This window comes from Oratosquilla oratoria, chromosome 24, assembly GCF_046742065.1.
Source record: "Oratosquilla oratoria isolate Oo_2021 chromosome 24, ASM4674206v1, whole genome shotgun sequence".
Taxonomy (NCBI): domain Eukaryota; kingdom Metazoa; phylum Arthropoda; class Malacostraca; order Stomatopoda; family Squillidae; genus Oratosquilla; species Oratosquilla oratoria.
Window position 1 is genome coordinate 33007196 of NC_134800.1, and position 17317 is coordinate 33024512.

Sequence of the window (17317 nt, forward strand, 5' to 3'; positions counted from 1 at the left end):
TCATTTTATATTGTTTTTGTTTTGTTATCATTTGTCTGCTTTTATTTTCATTTATTAGTTATATGTCAATTCATTATCATTTACTATTTACCTGTTTGTTTATTATTTAACTATACGTATGCATTTATTTGTGTAATTTGTTATTTACATTATAGATTATATTTATTAATCTATTATGATTTTTTTCGCATCCGACCTAGATATGGACCAAAAGGTCTCCTCTCAGCATGCTCCGCCTTTGTAATCCTTTGTAAAATACTAGTCACACTGACAAGGCCAAAATTGGAGAATGCAGCGACACTATGGTCACCCAGTACTAAAATTAATGTAGGGGAAATTGAGATAATCCAGAGGGCAACTACGAAGATGGCCCCAACACTATCAAAACTGTCATATGAAGACAGATTGTCAAAACTAGAATTATTGACTCTGGAACATAGAAGAGAAAGAGGCGAGTTGTTACAAAGGATTACAAAGGCAAAGCATGCCGACAGGAGACCTTTTGATCCATATCTAGGTCGGATGCAAAAAAAAAAAAAAAAAAAAAAAAAAAAATCATATTGATAATAAATTAAAACTATAACAATGTAAATAACAATTAAAATACATAAATAAATGCATTGGTATAGTTGAATAACAAACAAACAGGTAAATGGTAAATGATAATAAATTGACATATAACTAATAATAAATGAAAATCAGACAGACAAATTATAACAAAACAATAACAAATAATATAACATAAATTATAATAATTACAGCATCTTACTTAGGTATTTATCTAAATGATTCTTAAAGCTTCGAACTGAACTACATTGCACTACCTGTGCAGGAAGTTTATTCCATTCATTAACTACACGGTTGGCAAAGTTGTTTCTACCTACTTCCAAATTTAATCTATTTCCGGACAGTTTGAGACCATTGTTTCTTGTCTGATTCTCATTCAATGTGAAAATTTGGTCACTTTTGATGTTGTCAATTCCCTTTAAAATCTTAAAGACCTGTATCAAGTCACCTCTGAGTCTACGCTTTTTTAGGGAAAACAGATTCATGTGCTTAAGTCGATTTTCGTATGATTTATTTTTGATATTTGGAATCAGTTTTGTGGCTCGCCGTTGTACTTTTTCCAGTCTGTCAATGTCTTTAATGAGATTCGGTGACCATACGGAAACAGCATATTCCAAATGTGGACGAACTAACGATTTATATAGCTTGTTAATGAGTGATGGACTTTTGAAATCAAAAGATCGCGCAATCAATCCCAGAATCTTATTTGCTTTCTCAGAGGCTGAAATACACTGCTTGGATGATTTGAGGTCGTTACTGATAATTACGCCGAGATCTTTTTCACTATCCACTTTTGTTAACGAATTTCCAAATAACTTGTAATCGTACTTACTGTTATTTTTACCTATGTGCATTACCTTGCATTTACTTGTGTTAAATTTCATTAGCCACTTTTCAGACCATTGCTGTAATTTATCTAAATCTTCTTGAATATCTAATTGGTTTGAGTGATCATTTGCCACTCCGCACAGTTTTGTATCATCAGCAAATTTGGAAACAGTAGATTTTAGTCCATGGTCTATATCATTTATATATACTATGAATAGAAGTGGCCCAAGAATGGAACCCTGAGGAACTCCACTTGCAACACTTTTCCATCCAGAAGTTTTTCCATTTAAAACAACTCTCTGTTTTCGACCTTTCAACCAATTACTAGTCCAACCTAATAGGCTACCACTTATTCCATGCAAAGCTAATTTAGTAAGAAGTCTTTCGTGTGGGACGGTATCAAAAGCTTTTGCAAAGTCTAGATATATTAAATCTATATTGTTTCTTTTGTCAAAATTCGAGACAACTGTGTTGTAGAATTCGAGTAAGTTAGTCACGCAAGAACGTTTCCGTCTGAAACCATGTTGGCTATCATTTATCAAACGGTTACTTTCTAAATGATATTCGATAGCATCTCTGATGATAGTTTCCATTATTTTTCCTACGATCGAAGTCAAACTAATAGGCCTATAGTTATTTGGTTTCTTTTTGTCACCTTTTTTGAATATGGGAGTAACGTTAGCTAGCTTCCATTCTCTTGGGACATCTCCGGATATGATGGATTTCTTGAAAATAATTTCTAATGGAACAACAATCTCATTTTTCATTTCCTTTAAGATTCTTGGATGCCAACCGTCAGGCCCTGGTGTTTTATTAACTTTGAGTTTGTCTATACACCTTTTAATTTTTTCTTTTGTTATATTTACCGTAGTGAGTAAGTTTACCCCAGACTTTTCACAGGTTTCAGTTTGGAATTCACTTTGAGGTGTTTCGTTTACGAATACCGAGCTAAAATAATTGTTTAAGAGATTACACATTCCTTCATTTGAATATTCAAGTTGACCATCTACAGAATTATGAGAGGTATAGAAGTCCTTGATAGAGAAGACTTACTAAGTTGGGATAAGAGAAACACAAGAGGACATGGAAGCTCAAAAAGGACAGTTATAGAAGAGACATGAAAAAGAACAGCTTTCCCCAGAGTGGTGGATGTATGGAACATACTAGATGAAACCATAGTGTGTGCAAAAACAATACACAAATTTAAGAGCAAATTAGATAGGGCGAGATACAGAGATGGAGCACCATGAGCGTTTTCCTTCCCGTAAGGTACAACTAAGTAAATACACACACACACACACACACATTCGGCGGATGGACGGCGAAGATTGGAGTTCCGAAGAAAAAGTGAAATTTTCGTGGATCTCAACATCAAGGAAGTACCTTATTGTATTTACAGGGAAGGGGAAAGCTCGTGGTGTAGTGGGAAGGTGAGAAAAAAGGAGAAGGGGAGGGATTACTGAGGGAAATGGAAGGAAATGAAGGAGAGGACTTGGTCCAGGCAGGCAGACGCCATATAAACAAACGCGGCCCAGATCAATTTAGCGACGAGGAAGGGACTAACAAAAGTGTAAAGATTAGAAATATAGATAAGAGCAGCACAATGGAAAGTGAAGATAACAATTTCCAAGGATTTAATGTGGGGGGGAAGCCAACCCTCCCCGATTAGCAAGCCTAGAAGAAAAACTTGAAAAAATTGTCAAACATTGGGAGGATAGGTTCGGTGAACTCACGAGGATCACGCAGAGAGTTGAAAAATTGGAAGAACTAGAGAAGGTGAACAAAGACCTAACTAAAGAAATAGAAGAATTAAAAAGACAGTTAAAAGAAGTAAAAGATGAGAATGAGGAATTAAAGAGGAATAATAAAGAGAATAAAGAGTCCATAGCAAAAGAAGCACAGGGTTGGAAAAAAATCCAAGAGAACAGTAAAGTTGCATTTACTGACATAATAAAACAGCAAATGAAAGAACAAACTGAAGACTCAGTCATTAAAGTGATGAGACAGAAGGAAAATATAGTAAGAGACTTAGCAGATAAAAAGAAATGTATAATTATATTGGGAATGGAAGAGAAATCTCTAAATAGAACCACAAGGATCAAAGAGGAAAAAGAAAAAGTAAGCAGTTTACTAGAATTAGTTCAGGAAGATGAACCTGAAATCATGAAACAAATTGAAGAGATATATAGACTTGGAAAATATAGTACAGATAAGACCAGACCAATTAAGATTAACCACTATATGCTGGGCCAAAATCTCGTGGGCAGCATTAGCTGCCAGACGTACAATGTTGCGTCATAATACTCGCATTATAAAAAATAAAGTCACCGCTGTATTGATCATTCTCTCTTTCACCCGTGAATTTTGATAACCATAGAAAATATGATGAAGCCAGTTTACAGAGTATGGATTCACGCAGGTACAACTACAATAAATATAATCAAGACGCCGATATGGCAGCCTCGCGTACCCACTTGCTCCTCATGACACCTACATAGGCATCACCATATGGAAGGGGTTAAATTCAGGTCACAAATGACAGCAGAGAATATCTTAGCAAAAACAGGGAAACTAGCAAACGGTGAACAATATAAAAAGGTATGGATAAAAAGAGAAATGAATAAAGAGGAAAAAATGAAAAGACAAGAAGCTAAGGAAAAAAACAAGAACGGAACAGAGTCAGAAAAAGATAAATTCTATTGGAGAGTAGTGAATATGAAAGTGAGGAAATGGGACATACCAGAGAAATACAAAAGGGAAACAGAAAATACAATGGAAGTAGCAGAAAATTAAGAGTGTCTTACACAAATATAGATGGATTAATAACAGGATTGAATGAACTGAATGATTATCTGAAGGAAAAAGAACCGGACATAATGGGAATTGTAGAGACAAAATTAAAGGGTCCACTACCACCCAACAGTGTAGAACATGATGCATATAATTATTGGATTAGAAACAGAGAGACAAAACAAGGAGGTGGAGTTATGTTCCTGACTAAGAAGGATATAAATGTGAGGTGTGTCACATATGGAAAGAATACAGTAGAGATTATTATGATCGAAGTGGAAGACAGAGATAAGAAGAGCAGAAAGTTTGTGATAAATTATGTGCCTCCAAAAACAGCCTCGTGGGAAGAGAGTGAACATAAAAGTATGTTAGAAGACACAAGGATAACATAAGATAATGGAAGATGGAGGAAGAATAGTTATGATGGGTGACTTTAATTGGAAAGAAGTCTGCTGGGAAGAGATGACAGTAAAGGGTGGAGATGACTCATGGGGAAATGTTCTACTCGAGATGATTATTGACCATACAATGACACAATGGATTCAAGAGAACACTAGGTATAGAAATGAAGAAGAACCATCGAGACTAGACCTAATAATCACATCTGAACCTAAAATAGTGGAAAAGATTGAATGTAAGACACAAATAAGTAAAAGTGACAACATTTTGATTGAACTGGAACTAAATGAGAAAAAATACATTAAAAGAAATGAACAATATAGAAAAGGAAGATTGATGTTTGATTTTTTTTTTTTTTTTTTTTTAATATAAAATAAGAGAATTCTTTCAAAAAGAAAACTGGGAAAGAATATACAAAGAGGAAACAACAGTGGAAGAGAAATGGAATATTTTGACAAAAATTTATTTAAAAAAAAAAAAGTGGAAAAGTATGTCCCAAGACAAAAGCAAGAAAAAGAATATATAAAGTGCTGGTACAACAAAAGTTGTAGGGAGTTAAAAGACAAAAGAGACAAAGCTTGGACAAAATGGAAGACAACCGCCCCGAGGCCCAATACTTTGATGTAGTGGGGGGGGGGGGGGGCTTCCGTATAGCAAGGATGGGCTGACCTGTGCCAGCCAGGTGCAACCATACTGGAGAGGTCAGCCCTAAGCTACCAGATGAAAACTGAGCCTTTTTTTTTTTTTTTTTTTTTTTTTTTTTTTTTTTTTTTTTTTTTTTTTTTGGGGGGGGGGGGGGGGGTAATGAATTCCCTTATCCCTACCTTCTTATTTGCTACCCTACTCTCCTTTTTCACCATCTTTCTCTAATACTTGTTAAGGAAGGTTCTGATCTTGGTGCCTCCCAAGCTACATGTCTGAACCCAGTCAAGTGGGGATGTATACCGCGAGGTCACTACTCCCTGCGAGGGCGGAAAGCCCACCGACTGGGGAATGCATGTTTGTGAGGTAGGTACTAGGCTGCCAACTTCCTTTCTCCCTATCCAGTACACATGCATAGTGACTACGCCGGACCCATCCTAAATGGGACAACACAAAAGAGGACAAACCCCGGGTTGACAAAGTCCCTAACTCACCTCCGAGGCCCTGCATGTGTAAATAGTCGTTTCTGGAACTTCCCGACTCTGCAGAGACGTTTTTTTTATTGCTTGAGGCATTAGGCAACTGCAGTATCTTCTATGCATTTATCTTTCTTTCCTAATATATGGTGTGGCCTCATAAATATACACGATCATGGCAGCTGTTCAAACTGAATATTCTAAACTTCCACCACTACCTGATCCTCCTAAAACCCCCGATCCCTCTCCTAATATTGCCAATCCTAATGTTGACGCTATTGACTCAGCAAAAGTAAAACCCCCAGTTGATGACTCCGGCTTGAAAAAGGACTTTGGTAAAAATACTAAGACTTCATTGACAGATAATTCTGTAGCCCAGAAACTTACAATTAGAATGGATTCTGAAGTGATGAAAACATCTTTAGATACTCAGAAACCAATAAATAGCTCAAATACTGCCCCTAATAGTATCTTATCTATCTTACATCTAAAACATGTCTCTCTTGATAAGAGTTATACAGACATATATGAAAAGTTTCGTAAATTTGGACAAATTAAAGAGATCAGGGTTAAACTAACTGACAACTTTAAAGCTTGGCTAATCTGGATCTCATTTCTTTCTAATCAGGATGCAGCTGCTGCCTGCTTGGATTATAATAATTGCAATGAAAATGAATCTTCGGCCCAACTTGTTGCTAGAGTGCCACCTAACCTGGATATCTTTTATCCAGAAAACCCGGTAGAGGAAAGGAAGGAAAGTGTGCAGAGGCCTCCCAATCCAGCTAAGTGGCTTATTATCACTCTTGCAAAGGAACGTGCTAACTTGTTCGAGTTTAGAAGATTCTTGAAGAGTCACCTTGGCTCTGGTAATTTGACTAACTCGCAGGTGTCACGATTTGGAAGAAATTCCTTCTTAATTCCTGTAAAATCTTATGAACAAGCTGCCATGGTGCTTAACTTGAAACAGAAATCCGACATGAAGGAAGTTAAACCCCACTATACCTTTTGTTATGCCAAAGGGATAATTTTTAATAGAGATCGTATGACTATGATGAAGAAGAAATTTTAGAAATGTGCCCAACTGATGTTTGGAAGGTTGCTAAAATCCCTCGTTCTTCTATGATTATCCTAAGTTTTTCTGGTGAAGATCTACTTGATTATGTAGAGAGAAAAAGAGATTGTTTATGTGAAGCAGTTTAAGCCCCGTCCCCTTCAGTGCTTTAACTGCTATGGTTTTGGCCATCATTCCCGCAGATGTCCAAGGGACAAACTATCTTTGATATGTGCTCAGCCTGAACATGGGGATTGTTCCCGCCCAACAGTTTGTATAAATTGTAAAGAAGAGCATGATGCCAGAGATAAGAACTGTGTAATTTATAAGAAGGAACAGGAAATACTACTAAAAGCTCATGCAGAACATATAAGTGTAGGACATGCTAAAAGACTATTAAGTAATTCCAAAAGATACAGTGATGTTGTTAAAACAAATAGTAAAGTGGATCAACCAACTGTAGAACCAATAGAAATAAAAATGCCAATATGAATTCTTCTGTTAACACTGAACCCAAGCCTCAGTGTAAGATTGTTACTATGAAATCTAACCGTCTTTCTTCTTCTCAACTAGGAATTTCTAATACTTCTGAACCCTCCTCTGCGGAGGTTTCCTCACCCCTTGTTGAAGGGGTGTCCCCTGCCCCATCTGGAGGGGCACCTAAGGTTTCTATTGTAGAAATCTCACAGGCTTCTTCTAATGAAGCCTCCTCTCAGGCAATCTCTCTTCCAGACCTGGGGGACTCCCCAGTAGAGGGATTGCTGACTAGTGTGCCTCACTCGGTAGAGGTGCACAGAAGCAATGAGGATCAACCAAATACTGAACCCAAGCCTCAGCGTGAAAGAGTCACTACTAGACCTAATCGTTCTGCTCCACAAGTGAAAGAGTCACTACTAGACCTAATCGTTCTGCTCCACAAGTGAAAGAGTCACTACTAGACCTAATCGTTCTGCTCCACAAGTGAAAGAGTCACTACTAGACCTAATCGTTCTGCTCCACAAGTTGGAAATTGTAGTACTCCTGAACCCTCCTCTGTGGAGGTTCTCCCATCCCCAGTTGAGGGAATGTCTCCTGCCCCATCTAGAGGGGCACCTAAAGTTCCCATTGCTGAAACCCCACAGGGTTCCTCTAATAAAGCCTCCTCTCAATCAGTCAACCTTCCAAACTTGGGGGGCTCCCCAATGAAGGGATCACGGACTGATGTGCCTCACTTAGTCGAGGCGCACAGAAGCAATGCTATGGAGTCTGAAGCTGTGCGCAGTAAAAGACTCCACAGTCCACCCTCATCTCCATCTTCTTCCCCAAATCATGATGAGCAATCTAAGAAAGGAACTAATAACCCAGACTCTACATCGTCGGTCGGACCATTGTCAGAGAGAAGGATGCCACCCGCGAAAGCAAAGAAATTAGAAAAGAACCCATCTTGTAGACCCTCTCTCTCCCAGACTTCTCTTCCCAGACCAGTAGACCCAAAAAAGAAAAAGAAAACCGTATAATGTCCATAATTCAAGGTTTTAATTCTCATTGAGAGCAGGTTCGGATTCTCTTTAAAGAACATGATGTGTCTGTTATTTGTCTGCAAGAAACTATGCTTGGCGATTTATCCCCTAATGTTGGACTTAATTATAAATTTTACAGATCTCCTATGATTGGGGGCCGTGCCCATGGAGGTACTGGTATCATTGTTAAGAAATCTGTAAACCACAGAAGTGTCCACCTACATTCGGTGTTGCAGGCTTGTGCAGTACAAATCTTTACTACTAAATGGATCACTTTATGTTCTTTGTATTTGGAACCTGAACTGGAAGATGGACTCCTAGACATATATAAGCACCCCCTGTCAGTTTGAGTTAAATGACCTACAATCTTTGGTTGACCAGCTCCCTGAGCCTTTTATTCTAATGGGTGACTTTAACGCCAAGCATCCTCTATAGGGTGAATCAAGGTGTGACCCCTGGGGCAATATAATTGAAGAATTTATTGATAGTAACGATGTCATTTTGATGAATGACTGTTCCAAAACTAGGTTTGATGTCTTTCACAACTCAAGTTCTGCTATAGACCTAACTATTTGTTCATCATCCTTAAGATTACACTACAGTTGGTCAATAGATGAAGATCTACATGGTAGCGACCACTGGCCTATCCATATCAAATATTTAAAGAACACTCCCTCCTCTTGCTTACCTAAATGGAAGACAGGAGAGGCTAATTGGGAATTATTTAGGAGATCCACAGAGATTAATCATAAGACTAGTGATTTTTGTAGTAACTGATGCATATGATTATCTGGTAGACATGATACTTTCTGGTGCTTTCTCTTCCATTCCTAGGACAGCTGGTAAACCTCAACACCCAGTAGTCCCCTGGTGGAATGATTACAAGAACTTGCTATAAGAGATATTGGAGATATCCTTGTTTAGTCAATAAGATAATATACAGAAGAGCTTGAGCAAAGCAGAAGAAAATCTTCAAGAATGCAAGGAGGGAATCCTTCATTAAATATATTAGTGAATTGAAATATGACTCTTCCCTATCTTAGTATGGAATAGGATTCGAAAATTACAAGGAAAGTTTACTCCATCTCCTTTACCCATTCTGAAGATAAATGACTGTTTTATATCAGATACAAGAGAAGTAGCAGAGGCTTTTGGAAGACATTATGCTGATATTTCAAGTCCACTACATTATTCACATTATTTCAGAAGAATTAGAGCCAAGACCACGATTATTCCTCCTACCAATACGAACTCGGAGGCATATAATCTTCTCTTCACCTTGGATGAAATGGATCATGCTTTATCTTTATCCTCCCCAACCTCTCCTGGAGAGGATGACATTCTTTATTCCATGGTTGGTCACTTATCCATATCGTCAAAGAAATTCCTTTTAAATGTGCTGAACAAATTTTGGTCTTCTGGATCTCCTAAATCTTGGAAGACTTCAATTATCATAGGAATCTGAAAGACAGGAAAGGACTCTCATGACCCACAAAGTTACAGACCTATTGCTCTCACTAGCTGCATTTGTAAGATCTATGAAAGACTGGTTAATATGCGTTTAGTTTGCTTTTTGGAATCTAAAAATCTCCTATCTAACCGACAGTTTGGATTTAGAAGAAATGAGTGCACTCTGGACCCCTTACTTTTTATCACTCGAGATTCAGAATGCCTTTGCAATTCAGAATGCGAGCATCGCTGTGGTTTTTTTCCCTTGAAAAATGCCTACGATACTACCTGGCGGGGAGGCATTCTGAAGCAAGTTGCAGAGTGGGGTATCGGGGGTAATATGTTAAATTGTTTAAAGGATTTCTTGTCTGACCGTTATCTAAAAGTCAGAGTGGGGTCTTCTTTCTCTTGTGCATATCTTCAAGAGGAAGGGATTCCCCAAGGAAGTGTTCTGAGTCCTACACTCTTCAGAATAGCCATTAATAGTTTGTTAGAACAAGTTCCCACAGGAGTTCATGGATTGGCTTATGCTGATGACTTTGCTATTGTGTGCAGCAAATCGACAACATTAGAAACAGGCCAAAAGATTCAAGAGGTTATTAACTTAGCAACATCATGGGTTAATAGCAGGGGCTTCAGATTCTTTGCTGAAAAAACCAAAACCATAAGGTGTTCCAGACTAAGACGCAAGGAAGAAATACCAACACTATTCTTAGAGGGTGTCATATTACCATATGAAGATCAAGTAAAATACTTGGGTCTGGTTTTGGACAAAAGGTTGACATTCACTCATCACATAAACGATGTTGTATACACTGTTAAACAGTGACTTGATATACTAAAGGTAGTGTCTCGTTTCAACTGGGGAGCAGATCGTATAACTTTAATAAGTAATAAGGCTTTACCAAACATTGTGCCTTAGCAAAATGGATTATGGATGTCAAATTTATGGATCAGCATGTAAAACTTCATTAAAAAAGCTTGATATAGTCCACAATATGGCTTTGCAGATCTGTTCTGGAGCCTATAGAACATCTCCAGTGGATAGCTTGTATGTGGATGCAGGAGTTCCTCCCCTGTATATTCGCAGGGAGGAATTAAGCCTTAGATATATATATCGTGTCTTGACATCAAAACAGAATCCAAACTTCAAATATGTAAAGCAGCCAGTAGACAGAGCTCCAAGGAAAAATACTCTGCCGAAACCTTTAGAAGTGAGATGTGAAGTTGGAACAGAGAAGGTAGGACTTGTTCCTAATACAATTGCTGAGATCACGCCTCCCAAATTTCCTCCTTGGAACCGATACCCCACTGTAATATGTCCTCTTAAAAACAAGAAAAATAGAACTGCTGTAGAGCTAAAAAGTGAATTTTTAGAACATCAGTACATGCTGATTCAATTTTTATTTGTACAGATGGATCAAAATCCCAAGATGGTGTTGGTTGTGCTGTTGTATCTGATAGCACAGTTTTAAAGAGAAAGTTGCCTCATTTTAGCTCTGTTTTTACTGCTGAACTGCTGGCAGTCAGTAACGCCCTCAAATTTGTTTTTAATTCTGTTCCATGTAATAAGAACGTCGTTATTTTCAGACTCCATGAGCATTGTATCCTCTCTAAATACATTATTACCTTGTCACTTTTTAATCCAAGAAATACAGGACTGGTTGATTCTTATTAACAGAAAGAAAATAAAAGTAAACTTTTGCTGGGTGCTGTCCCATGTAAATGATACCCACATGGTAATTCATCGTTATAGAATGGAAAAGTGGCAAGAACAATGGACAAGGCTGGACGGTAGTTACAAGTTAAGAGATTCACCCCTTGGTGAACCTTTGGAAGTGTCCTTTGGACAGAAGGTCAAGTATTGTTCTAACAAGATTGAGAATTGGCCATTCCTACATTACCCATAATTTTTTTATGGCAAGTGGAGCAGAAAGGCTGGCCCCCCAATGTTCCACTTGCCAAGTAGTTTTTACAATAAAACACATTTTAATTCAGTGCACTGCATTCTCTAATAAGTGCAGGGCAAATTTTTTAACAAATTTATCTTTTAAACAAATTTTAGGGGAGGAAGCTCATGTGAAGAATGTTGTAAAGTTTTTGAAAGACATGGTTTATTTTATGAAATTTAAGATTGTGTATATGAGTGCTTGTGAGTGTATGTTATTGTGATGTGTTTTTGTGAATGTGTATTGTTTTTACTGTTTTACTTGAATTTTTATCTATGAGATAAATATGCGCTGAATGGCCTACTGGCTCCGGCGCTTGGCCTTCGAGCCAAAAATTTCATAAATCAATCAATCAGTTCCTCAGGGCTGCACATCCTGATGAAGATGAGGGGGTTGACTGGTTTTGGAAATGGGCAGATTCCTGTCCTTCACATAGAGGTACTTGTCATTGATCCTTACAGTTTATGTACATCTGTATGAATACATACCAAAATACCCTTTCTGCCTGATTAGGGTGTGTGTATGGTCAAGTCAAAGTATCCACCCATCCTACACCTATCCAAACTCTAATATTACCCCCCCCAATCTTAGCACCTGATGGGTGAAGTGTCATTGCTATTCCCTCCCACAATAGGTTGAAGCCAGTGCAGGGAGACACAGGATTTCTATGGCAAGGCCCAATAGAGAGAGCTATTTTACCACTACCACTTTCTGATGTGACATGCGCACGCACATGCAAACGCTCATTCGTCTGAAAAAGATTATGGACCAGACAAGAACATCCTTTTGGGCCATGTTTTTTCATTCATTTGCCATTCTCTTTTCACACTTATCTTTTGCCCTCTCTTCCTTGCTTGATAGACCTTCCTTTTGAACCCAGTGATTCTTTTACCCTGGCCATCCACCTAATTCTTAGTATTTTCAAGTTCACTCCTTCCACCTCTTGTTTTCCATATGCCTAAACCTTCTCTGCACCCTTTCATCTATCCTGTTTGATAGTTCTTTCCACCCCTAGTGCCTTGCTTCTACATTTTTCTGTCCATCCATGTAACACCATACTTCTCAAACACACATTCAGGCTTATTAGTGCTTCTCTCAGATTCCAAGCCTCTTCAATGTCTCCATATAGTGTCATGGCCATAGTCAGTTCTACATTAAACTTTGTTTTCATATTATGTATGTATCTATATATATATATATATATATATATATATATATATATTTTAATTTATTTCTTTTCAGATATTATGACCAAATTGTTGCTGTTGAGACAAAGATTCCTGCCAGTGAAGTACAAATCCCCTTTAAATGGAAAGATGCATTTGATAAAGGATCAATATTTGGTGGAAGAATTAGCCTCAGTAAGCTTTTCCTCATTGTGTGTGTTTAGAAGTATATTTGTATTTGGGACATTTGTTCTACATCATTTGTCAAAAGTCATTGTGTTGTTAACCTTCACTATAGAGTAAGCTCGTCATTTGATTCTTATTTTCTGTTATAGCTGTGTCCTCATTGGCATATGAGAAGGTCTGTGTGCTCTTTAACATTGCTGCTATGCAAAGTCAGGTAGCAGCAGCTCAGAGTCTAGACACTGATGAATCACAGAAGCTTGCTGCCAAACTCCTTCAGGTGAGTCTGTTGAATGTGTGAGATCCACTGTGAATTTGCAACTATTGTGTAGCAGTTTTTATTAGCTTTATCTTGAGTAATTTTGTGTGGATATAGAAAGGGTTCTAATTAGATAAAATGAGGGAATATCAAGGTTGTCAGATTTCCAAATTTTCAGTGATAGCATGCTTTCATAGGATGATAATCATTTGCAGTTAATAGCATTCCCTTGTGGGGTATTAGCTGCACGTTATTTTAGGGTTAAAATCTGCTCAGTAGCATTCAGCTGATACTTTAGGGTCTATATGGGGTGCCCCTACAGACCAGAGCCACACATCATTTTGTCTGTAATAGAGGAAATCTGTATTCATAGAGAAATGATCCTACTTTATTGTACAGTGAATCTTCCTTATACAGTAATTCTTTATCCAATAAATTCAGTTACGGTATTTGGTAATTACTACCCTCAATTCTTTTTACGGTAAGAAAAATAAACAGATACAGTATCCGCTCGTGTTTTGAAGAGGAAAGAGCAGGGAGAAGGTATGTCTGCCATATCCTATTATTACATGATATAATGGGTTTGGTATACGGTAATTTCAATTTGCGGTAAGGTTTTCAGGAATGCATATGTACCGTATAACGAGGACTTACTATACTGCAATTGTCCCTCCATTATGCTGTCCTCCACTCTTAACACTGCCCTGTACTTCTTCTCTTAATATTCATTTCCTTTTTTCAACGAACCATGTGGTAGGGAAGACAGAATGCTGCTACTGAGCGTTCCCACTTCAGTCATAAAAGGCAACAAAAATGGGAAGGGGATAGGACTAGGTATCATACTCTAGCCCCAAAGGGGACATTCCTAAAAAAGCAAAGGCATAAGAGGGTATGGGATGAGTTTTCTAACCAGAACCCTAAGGTTTGGGCCCCTCCGCCCTGTGAGCAGGTTGCAGTCCTGGAGGGGCTTGTGCATAGTGATAAAGGTATGGGCTATGGCAGCGGGGAGAGTTTTCCTCCCTGGCAGATTCAATCATGCTGCACAGACCATACTGGAGCTGTCAGACCAAGACTCACAGCCTGAAGTGTAACTGGTAAACGACCCCCACCCCTCTTTCATTTGATGGCTCGTTTATCCCTACCCTTCTTAGTTACTGCACTCTTTCTTCTCTTTCTGAACAGGCTATTATCTCGGGATAGGCTCTCTGGAAAGCTCCAGATTGCCTTCCCTGAGAAGCACCCTAGACTTTCTCTTGCTCCTTCTTTAGGTAGTTCTAAGTTCCCGATTTCTCTCTGACCTGTGTGCTGGTAGCTGACGAGTTGGTGGGGGCCCACCTGGTGACAGGTGCCACTGGCGAGGGCTCGCAAGGTTCGGTGGTCAGTGGATGCTTATGGGAAGGAGGACTCCTGAGCTTGATACCGTTCTCCCTTCCAGTACAAGTAAAAGGGTGGCTACACCGGCCTCATACTATATGGGACAAAACTACAGAGGACAAACGGGTTGTCAAAGCCAAAAAACTCGACGCCGAGGCCCTCTACCTGTAAATAGCCATTTCTGGCTCTGCAGGGACTTTCCTTAAGTGACTGGCGTGCCAGGCACCTACAGTATCTCTTTCCACGCACTTCAAACCTCATGTTGCTTATGGTGTGGCCCTACAACTTACTGAAAGCTCTCTTTAAGTACAGGAGTCCCTCAAATAACGCGGGGGTTAGGTTCCTGAAATTACCGCGTATGACCAAATCCACGTATGCTGACTTTCCATATTAAATACTGAGAACCGTATGTATGTGTGTGTGTGTGCGCGCGCGTGTATGTGGCGTTTGTGGCGTATGTATGTGTTTGTGCGTATATACATGTGTGTATGTTGCATATATGCATGTGTGTATGTGGCGTATATACATATGTGTGTGTATGTGGCGTATACACGTGTGTGTGTGTATGTGGCGTATACACGTGTGTGTATGTGGCGTATGTATATGTGTGTGTATGTGGCATATGTATGTGTGTGTGTGCGTGCGTGCGTGTATGTGTCTGTTCACATGTACAAGTAAGCATGTACGTGCATGTGTCTGTTCACATGTACAAGTAAGCATGTACGTGCGTGTGTCTGTTCACATGTACAAGTAAGCATGTACGTGCGTGTGTCTGTTCACATGTACAAGTAAGCATGTACGTGCGTGTGTCTGTTCGTATTTGTGTGTACATGCATGCGCATTCACAACATACACTGGTTGTCTAACACGTGTCTACGTGTATTTACCTAGTATTTACCTAGTTGTATTTACCTAGTGCATGTCTACACGTGTGTAAGTATGTATATGACTGTTTTTGATCTCCCAAACCACCACCGCCAGTAATAACAAGAACCTCATAAGAGAAATCAAGACACGACAAGCACAGTCATTATCAGCCTTATTAGTTGTGTTCCAAACGAAAAACATTACACTTCAACAGGTTAGGGCGGTAAAATTTCACGACAGCATGGTGCAGGTGGTGGAAGCGACAAACTAAGGCTTGTTGGCTACCCCCCTACCACCCCCTACTCCCCCTCTCCTCCCCTCCCTCCCTCCTGCATCAGTACCCAGAGGTTGACATGTAACCGTAGGCAGCCACCCACGGCTATCCCCTCGCCCCACACCCTTGTTTGAGCAGTTCCCAGTGTACATAATGACTGCGTTATATGAGGATCGACTGTGTATGGTAAAATAGAAAGCAGTCACCACAAATGTTTGCGATGTTGCCACGTGTGTGCGTATGCGTGTCTGACTCAGCGCAAATTTTAAAACGGTTCTCTACATTTGAGATGGTTTTGAAATAAAATCCGTGTATGATTGAATCCGTGTTATTCGAATCCGCATTATTTGAGGGACTCCTGTAGTAGGCTATACCATAAAACTTTGATTCCATCCAATTATGGTTGAATCATCCTCCCAGGTTTTGGAGGCCTCTCCTCCTCCAAAACCAATTGACCAGGAGGGAACCGATGCTGACCCTTCCGCCTTTTCAAATCCCGATTTGGATAATTCTCACTCTGTGTGTCCTTCAAAGGCAGGGTTGCGGAGTCGGAGGTTTTAGCTGGAGTCGGAGTCGGATTTCTAAGAGTACTAGGAGTCGGAGTCGGATTTCTAAGAGTACTAGGAGTCGGAGTCGGATTTCTAAGAGTACTAGGAGTTGGAGTCGGATTTCTAAGAGTATTAGGAGTCGGAGTGTAGAAGAAAGGGAGGCCTTTTGTATATATTTAAATGAGTGCATAGAGGATTAAGGAAGAAATGTCAATGTAATAGTACTGGGAGACCTTAATGCTAGGGTAGGAAATGGTCCAATCGATGGAGTGGTTGGGAAATGTGGAGTTCCAGGAAAGAATTGTAGTGGAGAGTTGATGGTGGAAATGTGTCAAGAAAGAGAGTTGATGATAGCAAATACAGTGTTTCGGAAGAAAGTCAAGCATAAGTACACATGGGAGAGGGTGGTGGAGGGAAGGGTGGTAGATAGAGCGCTAATGGATTATGTGGTAAAAAGGATTATGATAGGAAAAGTTAAGGATGTACATGTGCTAAGGGGAGAGGGTGGGGGAATATCAGATCATTTTTTGGTGGAAGGTAAGTTGAGAGTGGAGGATAGATGGAGAAAGAGGAAAGGGACAAAAGGTAGGGAGGTTCTTAGAGTGAACACTGAATGAAAAGGGAAAGGAGGAGCACGAAAAGAAGCTGAAGGAGGAGTGAGAGGGAGTAAAGGATAGAGTGGAGATGGGTGTGGAGGAGGAATGGAGATGGTTCAAGGAGGGAGTCATAAAGTGTGCAAGGATGGTGTGTGGAACAAGAAGGACAGGGGGAAATAGAAGAAAGGGTAGTGAATGGTGGGATGAGGAAACAAAGAAGGTTGTAGAAGAGAAGCGAGCTTTCACAGATTGGTTACAAAATAGGACGAGGGAGTCATACGAGAGGTACAAAGAAAAGAAAAGAGAAGTAAAGCACAAGGTAAAGGAGGCAAAGAGGAGAGCAGATGTGAAATGGGGTAAGAGTATGACAGAAAATTTTGAAAGTAATAAAAAGATGTTT

General features: G+C 39.3%; 1 protein-coding gene across 1 annotated transcript in view; it reads left to right on the forward strand.

Moving 5' to 3' along the window:
• Positions 1-17317, forward strand: part of ALiX (programmed cell death 6-interacting protein-like protein AliX) — a 253882-nt gene that overhangs the window by 25121 nt on the left and 211444 nt on the right. The window contains exons 2-3 of the mRNA XM_076207864.1: positions 12893-13011; positions 13152-13279. Of these exons, the coding sequence (XP_076063979.1) occupies positions 12893-13011; positions 13152-13279 (247 nt within the window). The remainder of the gene's footprint in view (positions 1-12892; positions 13012-13151; positions 13280-17317) is intronic.